This window comes from Amphiprion ocellaris, chromosome 12 (genome assembly GCF_022539595.1).
Source record: "Amphiprion ocellaris isolate individual 3 ecotype Okinawa chromosome 12, ASM2253959v1, whole genome shotgun sequence".
Lineage (NCBI taxonomy): Eukaryota > Metazoa > Chordata > Actinopteri > Pomacentridae > Amphiprion > Amphiprion ocellaris.
The window spans coordinates 18,837,489-18,851,300 of NC_072777.1; the positions used below are offsets into that span (position 1 = coordinate 18,837,489).

General features: G+C 40.2%; 1 protein-coding gene across 6 annotated transcripts in view; it reads right to left on the reverse strand.

The window, feature by feature from the left end:
- sipa1l1 (signal-induced proliferation-associated 1 like 1) overlaps positions 1-13,812 on the reverse strand; it is a 96,028-nt gene that overhangs the window by 35,499 nt on the left and 46,717 nt on the right. For 5 of the 6 annotated variants that reach the window (XM_035948823.2, XM_035948821.2, XM_055015870.1 and 2 more), the window contains 4 exons: positions 6,604-6,735; positions 4,758-6,296; positions 4,306-4,528; positions 3,755-3,885 (listed from right to left, as the gene is read on the reverse strand). In XM_035948823.2, coding sequence (XP_035804716.2) covers positions 3,755-3,885; positions 4,306-4,528; positions 4,758-6,161 — 1,758 coding nt within the window. In that variant the 5' untranslated portion in view covers positions 6,162-6,296; positions 6,604-6,735. The remainder of the gene's footprint in view (positions 1-3,754; positions 3,886-4,305; positions 4,529-4,757; positions 6,297-6,603; positions 6,736-13,812) is intronic. The other variant, XM_035948824.2, reaches the window with a different exon arrangement.

Sequence of the window (13,812 nt, forward strand, 5' to 3'; positions counted from 1 at the left end):
TAATGTCAGAGCCATATACCATAGCAGTAAACTATAATTAGTTTCCATGTCAGTTGTACTTTGCATGTATCATCTGTCTTATCATGCATGTATCAAGTTGTGTGTTTTATGGTCCTTGCCCCCCCACCCCCACACCTCTCTCCCTCTTCTGTCTCTCTCAACCCGCCCGGCCAGCAGGCAGATGGGTCCCCCCACATTAGAGCCGGGTTCTGCTCGAGGTTTTTTTCCCTGTTAAAAGGGTGTTTTCCTTGCCACTGTCACCTTTTGACTTGCTCTGGGGGTCAGGCATATGGGTTCTGTAAAGCGTCTTGAGACAATTTGACTGTAATTGGCGCTATATAAATAAAATTGAAAATTGAATTGAATTGTATACCCTTCTCCTGCTTTGCAAGCATCAACAACTTTTTCTCAAGTCTAAACTGATTTCTTTTGTTTTTGGCATGGTGCTTTCTCAAGTGACAGTTCAAATCCTTAATGAAGTTTTTATACTATGTGTAAAGTGTAGGACAACCCTCAGTTTTAACTTGATTGATCACAAGCTGTGAACATTACATAGTTAAAGCACATGATTGCATGACAGTGGTTTGTGCTTTAGCTCAATAAAAAGGTCAGTTTTTAAAGGGGCTAATAACTTTGACCCTGGTAGTTTTTGTTTTTGTTAAATAATTTTGTTTCTGTGTGCAAAGTAAAACAATGTACTCAGTGGGGTATCGGGGCAGTGGTGGCGCAACGGTTAAATCTCTAGACTACTAATCGGAAGTTCAGAGGTTCAAACCCCGATGCGGCCACTGTTGGGCCCTTGAGCGAGGCCCTTAACCCTTCCTGCTCCAGGGGTGCTGTACCGCAGCTGACCCTGCGCTCTGACCCCCCCATTTGGAGGGATATGCGAAAATCTGAATTTTCCCTCGTGGAATTAATAAGGGATAATAAAAAAAAAAAAATCCAAAATAAAACTAGGATGTTTGGAAAAGATGTGTTAAAAATTCCTTGATCTGTTTAACAGCACTTGGAATTTTTTGGAAAGAAAAAAACCAACAAAAATTTCATAGGAGGGCTAATAATTTTGTCTTCAACTGTAGACCATATGACACTACAGTACTTGAAAGTGTTTTCACAACAACAGAACCACATCTAGTAAAGTTAAGTTGACGTTTGCTGCTTAGATAATTGTTCCCTAGTGCTAAACATTTCTTACAGCATTACTAGTTGTCCAGGACTAGTAGGTCTATTTCAGGAGGAAAAGAAGCCAATGCTACAATTTGGACTCAGGATGATTTAAGAAACTGACCCTTTTTAACAACATGTAGTCTAAAGCAGGGATTTCACAAACAAAGTGTTGCTGGTACATGGAGAAAAAAAGGGGAAAAAAAATAACAGCGGTAGGTTTTGCTGCTGTATGTTCCAGTATGAAGACTACTAGGCTTAAGGGTTATAAAAAAAAAATAAAATAAAAAAAAAAGCTCAAGGAGGACATCCATAAATAAATCAAGAGCACTGTATAAAGTCCAGGACCTGAATATCTATTATGAGGAAATAAACACAGCTGGTAGTGGTCCCTGGGTACTTCTAAGTGTCTGCGTTTTGTGTTCATATTGTGTACAGTAGGTCCAGTACTGATGCCAGTACAGTCAACGTTAAAGAAACTGAAGAACAGAAACAGTCTTAATGCAAGGGAGGACAGCAGTGAAGGACAATAGTCATCAGTGGACGCTGAACTTTTATGTTTGACATCAGTACATCCCACTCAACTCTGACATAGACACACACATATATCTATAACTACAAAGCTACCTGCTTTGAAAATAGCAATTGGGGGCAGACAGGGAGGCAAGACAGGTAAAGAAAATGGTGGAAAACATAGCACAGTAGATCGTGCGTCATCCCAAGAGATTGAAAGAGCTATTACTCATGTTGTGCTTTAATACAAGAGCAACGCTTTACCTTCTTCTCTCAAATACCTTTGGTGCTATTTTAGTCTTGTTTAGCTGTAAAATGGCACAGCTCAGTCCTTCACAGATGAAGGCTGACAAAATGGTGGGTGGGTGTTCAGCTCAGGGAATGAGGACATAGATCTCTGGCTCTAGTGTTTCTATTGGAAAAGAGGGATTCACAGAAGATTTCCTCTCACTGCAAACCGCATGTTGAGCATTGAGAGAATACATTAAAAATGAGATCAAACGTGCAATAATTTGAGGTGGTGTCAAAGTGTGGAGGCGGCAGCATCTTGAGCTATATCTGACAACCTGGAGCTGAAGCTTTAATAATATCTGCCCCCAAATGACTTTTTCAATATGCAGGGCTTGGTGCAGATCCTATATACAATTTGAACTCATAATAGCTTCACAGTAACATCACTCCATATGGAGTGTACTTAATACTGACACATTTTTGAACATACACATTCATAGACGGAAGATCTACAAATATGCTATTCTAAATGAACAGACGGATCCATTAAAATGAATCCTATAATACAATAATCTACAAATCAGGCTAACAAAACACAATATATTTCAGTATATAATGTGTAAGATATTCGTTTCAATTTACCTCCAGTGTTTCCTATACATTCATTTAGGCGTGGTGGGCTGCCATTCCTAAATCCTAGCCGCCGCTCCTTCAAATTTCTTTTCTTTTTTTTTTTAAATTGTCACAAATACACCGCCGCCGCATGTCTCCACCTTCACAGCAGAGTCCTGCATTGGGTCAGGTACTCGCGAGTACTAAGGTAAATTGCAGATAACTATTTTGCTCAGTATCTACTCTTTGATACGTCAGGTTAATACGATGTTAATCACTCGCGAGAGCGTGGCCTTTAAAGTGGCATCACGTCAGGCACCCAGGCACCAGGTCAGAGAGTCAGAGGAGTGTTGTCTTGGAAAATGGGACAGCGACTTACTGGAGAAAAGTTATTAGCTTAAGTTAACTCATAATATATTCTACAAATTAAATAGACATTTGCAAAATATTGATGGCCAGCAACTTTATGTAACATATCGGTAGCGTAAGTTAATTGCAAACTCAGTGTCGCTAACGTGAGTAAACTAATTGATAGCATTAAGCTAATATCTAAACACCATGATGTAACTGCTGACTGCATTTTCAGATGAGCTTGTTCAAATAATTCTATAGGAAGAGAAAGACACTTGATGAAGATAGTCTGGTGTCATTAGCCTTTTACTGACTCATAAATGATTATGTTAGGTAAGAAATTATGTTTACATTTGTAATCAGATGTGATGTGAGTGTAAATTATCTAATGTTAATGTTTTATGTAATCATATAAGACAAGTAACATTAGACAGGGAGAAGCAGTGGAGCAAAGTGAAGGAGAGCAGAGTGAAGGAGCAGGAGAGCAAAGTGATGGTGCAAAAGAGAGAGATGAGAGTAGAGAAGAGAAACCTAAAGGGAAGCCCAGGTTATCAGGCTGTGATTTTCCATATAACAGAGCCTTAGCGCTCTTCTATAAAAAACCCAGAAAAATTCATTGTTCTAAGCCTGGGTGCAAACTTTGCCACTGATTCTACAGCCCCATCAAGAAATTATTATTTATTGTTTTTATTTTTTATTTAATTTTATTGTTTTATTTATTATTTATTTTTACAGTCGGCCTTTAAAAGGCCATTTTCAACAGGCCATTCAATAATAGGTTGTAAAAGTAAAATCTGCAGTCAAATGTCATTTGTTTACGCCGCCACGGCTCCCCAGAGAACCTACCCCCACTGCTGAAAAAAATCCTAGAGGAAACACTGACCTCACTTGTTCTGAAGATGACCCTGTAGTTGTACTGCTGGCCATGCTCTTTGTGTTCCTCCAATTTCTCCCTCCTCAGACTCACTGCCACTGGGCCCAGGTTCTCGTCTACTCCCAGATAGTTCCAGTGTTCTAGGGGTGAAGAGAAAAGTCATTTGAAGCAAGGATCGGCATAAAATGACAGAATAATAAGGAGAAAAACTACAGAAATGAAGGGAATTTAGGAAATGATATATAGGTATATATGGTAATATAATGTGGAGAACATGTAAAAACCTGACACTTGAAAGTAAGAAAACTTTACTAATGCTTGCTTCAATGCTTGCCAAATTTTCCTATTACTTATGACATGAAGAATGCAGTATTTGCATTAATTCCAAATACTGTGTAAATTGAATAAAACATTTGAATATCAGTAACATTTTCTCTGTCAGTACAGACAACAGCTTTTCCTTTAAGACAGACAATTTCTACATGGCAGATAGAAAAAAAACATTTAAAAAAGGTCAAGAACTACACATCTAAAAAGTTCTAAATATCCAAATTTCTTACCTCTGAGATAGAAGTACTTTCGGTAGTAATAAGCACCAAGGTCAACATGTTCCACAATGTATCGTTTAGACCTGTCAGCATGTTGGCTTGGCCCATCCTTGGGAGCCTCCAACACAGCTACACCAGCATTGGTAAAATGGGTAGTAAGAGTAGTATCCAAAGGTCCCTCCTCTGTACTGCCAGAGGAATTGTTTGAGCTCCCACCACTCCCTATGCTGCCCTGCTAGAGAATAGATAACAAGGAAAAGTGAAGCAAGCAAATTGTCAGACGTATCATCAATTTTAGTCTTCAGCACATCTTCACTCTGCTGTACTACGTTTTTCATGATTTTTATTCTTGGTGTTTTCAAAATGCAAATGATCAGACATTACCTGTGCGGACTGCAACTCAAAATTAAAAGCCACATATATTTTTAGAAAATCTAATTACACTGTTCTTGCACAAAACCTACCTGTTTCACAGCAGAGATGTTCCTCTCACCCTCTCCACCAATCTCATTCCTGAAACAAGGGCAGCTGAGAACCAAATCATTGCTCTTGTCATCACCAGGGTCCAAGGCAGGGTTGGCGCTGTGTCCTCCTCCTGTCCCCTCCTTGCTTAGCTCTTCTTGTGAGCCACAAGGTGACCCATATACTCCACTCTGATTGGAGGAAAGGGAAGATGAGGCTGAAGCAGAGGCGGCCGCAGCAGCTGAGGCACCAGTAGTAGTGTTTTTGCGCTTGCCCCCAGATTGCCGACTTTGGACTGCCTCGTTGAGGTCAAATAGTAGAGACTGGACATCAAAATGAGCAAAACCTTTTTGGCACACCCATGGTTTGGGAGATGGACCGCTTTCATCCCCTTTTCCCCCATCTTCAACATCTGAGCCAGCCCTTGATGTGTCACCTTCCACCTTCACACTGCGGAGCTTACGGAATATTGACTCGCCACCTGTTTCCGATTTTGACCTTCTTTTTAAGTGCTTCTCTCGTTCCTTCAGCCGACTAGCAGGACTACCTCTGGCTGGACCTAAAGGTCCATCTGGCAGGTCCAGGGCAGTCTGTTTAATGGGAGCCACAGTAAGAAGTTCTGTTAACTTCTCTGGAGCTGGGCTTCGCTGATCAGGAGCCTCAGAGGACTGGTATCCCTTTAGCATGTCAAAGAAGCTCTCTCCTGACACTCCATGTTTGTCTATGGATGAAGTGCTGCCATACTCACGATGCATGGGTGTCCACCCAGAGAATGACCAGCCCTCATTGCCATCCCCATCCAACTCACTGATAGTTATGTCACTGTTACTGCGCTGCCGGATGCGTCTCATGCCTTTGCGAGGTGAACCCAGATAGCCATCCGGTGACAGAAAACGATTGTCCTTTCCCTTGCTTTGCATCTTGCTCTTTAGTGTGTTGTGGATGTTGCGCAGCATTGAGGAGTCCTGTGGGCTTATCAGGTGGCCCAGCTTGGCTGACAGATTGCTGTGGGCTGTGACAGCCGACACCCCTCCTCCTCCACTACCACCACTACCACCAATTCCTCCTCCTCCACCTCCAAGTCTTTCTCTATCACCACTTCCTGACCCTGAAGAGCTGGTAGTGTTGGTAGAGCTGGGTGAGTCTGTTTCCACAGTGATATGCCAAACACCCCCTCCTCCCCCATCTTTCCTTGGGGGCCAGTCAGCCACACGAGCCCGAACCCCCATCTTGGGGACACCAGGATTGGTGCCAGTGGTTGAGGAAGACGAGATATGGGCACTCTCGCTGCGAGGTGGTGGTGCTCCTCCATTGGGAAGTCGCAGGCGGCGGGTATAGAACTCATCAGTAGCTGGCACCGAGCCACCAACTGAGCGCTCTGTCTGAGAACGCTTCAGACTGGTCATGACGGAGATGGGAAAGGGCGTGGGGAGGGGAGATGGGAGGGAAAGGTAAGGATGGGGTCCCAATTAGTTTAGATTTGGGTCAACATAATACCCACTAAGTGAAGTGATGAGAGAGACTCACGGATACATTTGGAGCTGCAAAAAGAGAAAAGAAAAAAACATGAATTCAGCTCAATGTCAAGTAATCAATAGTGAACAAAAGATGGTGAAACAGTCATAGCCAATAAAAATATTGGTAACAATTACAGCAAGTATGCACAGTTTTACCAAAAGCTTATAGCTTATGAACAGTTACAAAGACGGCTTGCTTTGAACTTTTATGAACCAAATACGAAATTTTGAAAAGGTTGGATATTGAACGTGAAAAGTGTGAGCAGCCCAAGGCATTAAATTTGTTTTTTTTTTTCAATTTAAAAAAAAAACAAAAAAAAACATACTATACCTTTACAGAGCTGAAGTTTAATGAGAAGAAATGTCTTGATGGTTAAGTTTCACAGTTGAAGACTCTAAAAGGCAGTCTGTATTGGAAACATGCTAGAGCAGAACTGAGTATGTTCACTCTGGAGCCCAGCAGCTGAGAATAGCACAGAGAGAAAGAGGATAGATAGAAAGCAAAGGCAAAAGATAACAGAAGAGGAATTAGGACATATCAAGTTATTTCTAGCTTCACATGCTAGAAAGTTGTAAATTGTACAAAATTTCAGACACTTCAGCTAAAATGATAAAATAAACTAGAAATTACAGTAAATTACAGAAACACAACAGAAAAATGAGGCTTGTGATCTTAAAACACAGACAAAAAAAGGAAACCCAACAATCAAAACGAAGCTGTATCTGAGATCCATTGTAGTCAGGAGATTAGAGAGACCATCCAGTTTTGCTGCACTGTCACAGATTAGACCCCTGAATTCTCACATTAAGATCAGTTTGCTAGTAACAGGAAGTCCTGTACAGTCTGTAAAATTGAGAATGATGTCTGCTCTGGCTTTTTAGAGAACTTGGGCATGGCCATTTAACAGGCAGTAAGGGTCGACCAAAAAGAAATGAGAAGCCACATCAGAAACCTTTAGAAGCCAGTGGTTGTCAACCTTGATATATGCAAGGATCTAAAAGTCAAGAGTGGCAATGCAGCACTGAATGTGACCACTGAATATGACAATTATTGCCTTGCACAACCACTGATAAAAGAGCTGAGGAAGGACTCCAGTTTGCATGAGCATGTACTTGTGTACTGGTTTGTCCATAATGATGAATCAACTATAGCCTCCAGACCACATTTTGTATCACTATGGAAATAAGGAGTCTTGTACAGTGCATGTTTCCAAGTGTGTGTGTGTCTATGTGTGTGTGAGCAAGAGAGAGAGAGAGAGAGAGAGAGAGATAGAGAGATAGAGAGAGAGAGAGAGAGAGACAGAGAGACAGAGAGACAGAGAGAGAGAGAGAGAGAGAGAGAGAGAGAGAGAGAGAGAGAGAGAGAGAGAGAGAGAGAGAGAGAGAGAGAGAGAGAGAGAGAGAGAGAGAGAGAGAGAGAGAGAGAGGCCTATCCCAGCCAACTCAGAGCAAAGGCAAGGGACACCCTGGTCCCTGGACAGGTCACCAGTCTAGCACAGGGCTACATATAGAGACAAAAAAAAAAATCAAGCACACTCGCATTTACTCCTACAGAAAATTTAGAGTCATCGGTTAACTTCAGTATGTTTTTGGATTATGGAATTAAGCTGGAGAACCCGGTGAGAACCCATGCTGCACACGGAGAACATGCAAACTCCACACGGAAAGATCCCAGGACAGGACATGAACCAAAGATCTTCCAGCTGAGAGGCAACAGTGCTAACTTTTTTAAATGGGTCTGCAACATGGCATTCTAGTCTGGGATTCAGTTTGGCTTTTAGCACTAAAGTTACTGATGTATAACAGGCAAGAATGCAAATATTAAAATTCAAAGTCTTTTCTGTTTCATAGCAAGGTGTTGGTAAGTCTACTGGCAGACACACATACTGAATAGGCTTCTATTAAGGAAACAGTTTTGAAATCATGAAAAGGCCTCTTAGAGATAGAAAGATATAAAACATGCTATAAATGATTTTAAAGCTCAAGAACTTTCATTCCAGTTTGTTGAACTTTTTACTTCATAGTCAGCATCAAAAAATAGTGAAACGCTGTTTTTTCTCCAACCAAGTGTAGACCAGTGTCAGACAGATTTTGGTTCTTTGGTTAAACATTCAGCTATTTACTGTATATATAGGGTACAGTAAAGCCTGCATTTCTTTACCTGTGTTTCAATACTAAAGCTAAAGAGAAGAGCCCAACTATTTGACTGATCATAGTCCTTGCACTAGTGGGAAGCTCACTTACAACAGCCAATCTGAAAACTCATAACAAAAGAATGTGCATACTTGTGCACTGATAATGCTACTAACTCTGCTGATCATAAGTGTCCTATTTTACTAAATAAGTACAAAATGAAACTATTTTCTTTATAAATGATGCAAGCAAGAGAACAACTGGTTAACCAATATAAATAATTAATAATGTAATAAATATATAATTAAATAATAATAATTAAATAATGCCATAAAGTAGCAACACAGTGCTGTGTTCCACTACGGGCAAATGATGCCTCTGAAATCACACTCAAAAAGCATATGTCAAATAACTACCTGCAGACTGCTATTTTCTTATTCTGCTGCAGACTGGTTAGCACTCTTTTAATGAGAGTTGGAGAGAATAAGAAAAACACTGAAAGTTAGAGAACAGAGTGAATGAGGATAGAATTAAACTGTATGTTAGGTTGGGAGACTGGGAATTGAAACAAAGCATTGCATGCCTCTGCAGTCACAGAGGACCAATTACACTGACAGATACTCAGCAACCTTTAGCACTGTCTAAATGAGGTTGATTCCTGAGGTAAATATGTAGGATCACTGCTCAATGTAGTAAATTGCTACCAAGGCTGCCTGCTGGCCTAGCTGACTAGAAGCTGTCGATGATTTTGGCTAGGATTGCAAGCACAACATTACCACACAATGAAAAGGCTTTTGTAAAAGTCTTTTTGATTTTACAGAACAACTCTGGAAATTTATAGGAGAGTGAGTTAAAGAGTCAGTTCCTTGCAGGTCAAATTTTGTGCAAAATGTATGTAGAACATCGGAGTCAAGCTGAGGGATCATCTCAGTCAGTTTGGAAGAAGGAGTCATTGCAGTGGACAGTAACTCTTCTGTGCATATGGACATTTAAGCAGTGATTGTTCTTACATACACACCAGTGTCCCAGTTCTGAGGCTCATCCCTGCTTTTATCATATTCTGGATATGGTGTTTACATGAAGCGCATAGAAATCTTGTTATTCTTATCCACATACACAAAGACTAGCATCCTGGTTACTGATTGCTACGTGCTGTTTGCGCAGGTGCCTGTTTTTAACACAAATTTAATCTGACATTCCTGTAACTGTTCGCAAAACATTTCATTAAACTCTGGCAATTAAAAATGCTGCCACTTTTGCTTGTAATAGGTTGATTGATTAAATAGCAAAACCTCATTGCTAATTTGGTTCATCCATCTGAGGTCCACCAGTGGGAGAACAGAGCATCGTTAAAAAGGTGGAGGACACATAAAATGTGTTAATTCCTACACCATTCATCTGATTTGGGTGTAAATAATAATAAATACTCTAAATTAAAGCTGAAAATCTGCATCTTGATTGTTTCATTTCAAATCCACTGTGGTGGTGTACAAATGCTGAAAATTGTGTCAATGTCCAAATATTTATGGACCTGACTGTAGCAGCACTGCTTTTAATTTGTTTCTGACTGCCAGAGCCTAATGCTGTTGTCAAGCAGCACAGGTGAGCCACAAGTGCTGTCAAGCAGCACAGCCTATAGCTGTGTGACTGTGAAACTGCTCTAGTGCATAGTGACTCATGCACAGCTGAAAATTACAGAGCAGATGACTGAGTGACAGAGGCTAGTCTTGCAAAATGAAAGGAGACGGACATAAAAAGGCTTCTGCAAAGAGAGGGCACAGAAAGTTGAGCAAAATGTTCCATGACTGCACCAACCAGTGTGGTGTGTGTGTCTGTTTGTGTGTAAATAGAAATGTGCATATGTGAGTGTAGTAACTCAGGTACAGAGCCTGAAACTATATCATTAATTTATTTTCTCCATTCTTTGAAATACAGTAACCAGTTGCTATTTTTAGACAACTGCAATGTTAATTATTGTTCTGTGTTCATTAATCAGCTTGTATTGTGTTGTAGAAAATGGACGGTTTTCTGAAGATTGTACTTAGAAAAGATCATCACATTTCTATCACAGAGGTGATACTTGATGACAAGTATAGAGGCAAGGGAGGAACGAAAACAACAAAAACTACTAAATTAAAGAAGAAATCAAAAGTTCTAAGACATTTTTGGCCGTTTTTTTATGTTACTCAATCTTCGACTATTATACACCTGCTTCACCCAACAGACATTACTACTTGAACAACTGGTGAGTCAAGTCAAGTCCTGTCATGTTGTTGTAAATCCTTATAACACATACTATGTAATGTCTCAATGAGTTTCACAGGTTGAGAACAGAAACTGTTCCTGACCCAGCCCAAGCTGCAAGCTGTTTAAGGAGACAAGTCAGATGAACTTTCAGCCTTTCAGACATACAAAAATAATACAAGAACCCTGTTTAGCAAAATTCAAAAACTCTTGCTGCAATACAAGCCTTGGATGGGAAAATGTCAGTTACAAAAAAACAGAAAGAGAGATACACTGACTCAAACTTTGACAGCATGTCTTCTTGGCCACCAGCTGCCAAAATACTGCCGGGCATTGGTGTGAGCATAAACAATACATTTACAAGTGGGTATAAAGCCAGTGCTGTTTATACAAAGAGACCTTGGACCAAAAGTACATAGAAAAGAACCCGATTATGAGTCAGACATTTAATGTGTACCTACAAGTGTCTCTCTCTGTCTCACATACACATTACAAAAACAAAGGACCCAGATGATGAGAAATCACATTATTTTTTCTCACCCTTGTAATCCTTCCCAGACTCGGTGACATTAATGGATCACAGTTTTCAGTTGGTTTAAAGTTTTTGTCTGTGTAGGTGGGAAACCATTTTCGAACCTCATTGAATATCAAGTACATGCAGAAAAACTCTAAGTTGTAAAAATAGTTTTAAGTGCTCTCACAAATTGAACACACCAGCAGCAAGTGTTCAGCACCAATACAAAAATTCTAATGAAATGCTGGTACATCAAACTTCTTGTGTGTCAAAATTTAACAGTCATGGCCTAGTGATCTTAAATGCTATACAGCCATTTGAAAGACAAACAGCTTTTCATCTCAGCTTGTATAAGCATAAATGAGGAAATGGCGGGCCAAGATACAGAGGGAAGATAAAGCAAGAACAAATAAATCAAACATTATTCTCTTTGAAAGCTGCCAGGCAGCAGGCAGTCCAAAGTGTTGGGGTTTCAGCTCAGAGCCTTACAAAGTGAAACTGTAATTGTGTGGAAAGATAAACCTGGTTTGCTGTTTTTCTCTCCCTCTGCAGAGACAGGCAGTGGGGTGGGGTCTCCTCTCTAGCTCGTAATGTAAAAGGGGCTTTTTTGAGTGCTCTGAAGTCTGCTGTTGTCTTTTTCTCTTGAATGTGAAATTGTTCAAATTGTGTTCTATGGTACTTCCCTATCCCCAGCTACCAGAGAATGGTGGGAGGAGATGAGCACAGCGATTTGAGCAAAGCAAGAGGGCTCTGTGTGTGTGTGTGTGTGTGTGTGTTGGTGTGTGTGTGTGTGTGTGTGTGTGGGGGGGGGGGGGGGGGGGTAACAGCATTTAAAGTAAATGGTTATTGCTTAATGGTGGAATTTATCAATTTCCCTCTGGCTCCAGGTACAAGAATTACTGTGTAAATCTTTGTACCTTTAAAATATTGAAATTAACCATTTTCTTACAAGGTTATTCATTGAAAGTATACAGGTTTCAATGCTTTAAGTGCCACATGTTAATAAAGTTGTGTATGTGTGATAGAGACGATGTCTCTATCTATGGGAAAAAGAAGAGATACTGGTGATAGGAAATAAAGGCGAAAAATAGATATGAATTTTGAGGAGATGGCCTAAGGATAAGTGCCACTTAGTGTTTTAGGAGTACACTATATACCAATGCCACAAATAGCCATGGCCTTCCTAAATCCCCTGCATGCAAGCATGTGTGTGCATGTTTGTATTGCTCCTACAGCTAAACTTCAAGTACTGGTGATCAATACCAAGCAAAACCAAAAGTGTAAACAACTATGCTCTTCCCCATCATATTGCCTTTAAGCCACTTGCATTGTACAGAATCTGGGATGTATGAGCTCTGATGAATCAGGTCCGCACAGCCAATTGCCCCTGTGACAAGCTAATCCATTATTTATGCAAGTAGAGGGTATTTTGGGAAGGTGAGGGATAGTTGTTTGGGAGATGGGTAGAGTGAGGTTCATCTGTAATTTCTAAGCTAATAATGGTGATATAATTGCGTTGCCTCAAAATCTGAACTATCACTGCTTTCCAATCTTTGACTTATGCACATCTTAGATGCCACTTTTTATAGTTGGCTATTCGTATAAAGGACTGCAAGTATGTCTTAAATTAGTTAAAAACAGTGCTCCCACTGCGCTTCCCAATATTACTGGACAAAACCACTACAGATAGCTCAACATTTGTGCTGACTGCACTGGCTGACATGAAAATGAAGAATTTCACTGGTCAGATTTGTAACAAACTTTTTCACCGAAGAAGTTCTTTTGAATCTAGTTAAAACTGGCATTACCATTTCACCCCAGATGGAGGCACAATTTAAGTTCGAACTGTTCCTGTACTACACATCCTGTTGACATACAACATCTTGCAACATCTACTTGGCCCTATTGGGCCAACTAGCCTAATAGGTTCACTTAATTAAAAAAAGAAATATTGTAAAAATAGGTAATTGCTGTCACTCTATCTGTTCAATCTTAACTGAGAATGAAAGATCTCATTCATGATAAGAATCATGCAGTGCATGCAAGGCATGTACCCACCATTAATGTTGTTACACATTTCCGATCTTTAATCTTGTTGTAGTACATATAACAAAAAAAACCCCAGTCATTTAGTGTACCACTACAGATATTTAAAAATTAAGTTATAACTGATTATCATACCTGTTTAAACTTCAACACCTAATCATAACTTAACTGGGAAACAAGAGTGACAACATAAGAGCAAATGGGCTAATTTGAGCAACAGTTAGCTTTCGCTAAGAATCTCTGCATCACATGCCTGGGAAGCAGCTGTTTCTTTCTGTGAAATTTCTTGGCACTAGCTGACACATTTACTGCAAAATGCATGCTGTCACACCTTGTTCACTCTTGGGAGGCTACATAAGACAATAAATAAGTAAACAGTGAAGAACACATGGATGCACTCAGACACACACAGACTGAATGAATGTCCTATCTGAGAGGTTCCAATCCATTTACCATATCCCTTCAGTGACTAAAAATAAGCTACTGAAACTAACCAAGCTGCAGGCATCATGTTTGAAGGATACTGTTCAGGCTCCTCAGATTCAGTGGGATTTGGCAGGAGTAGCGTGTTGTGTGTATGTGCATGTTAGTGATGTGCTAGGT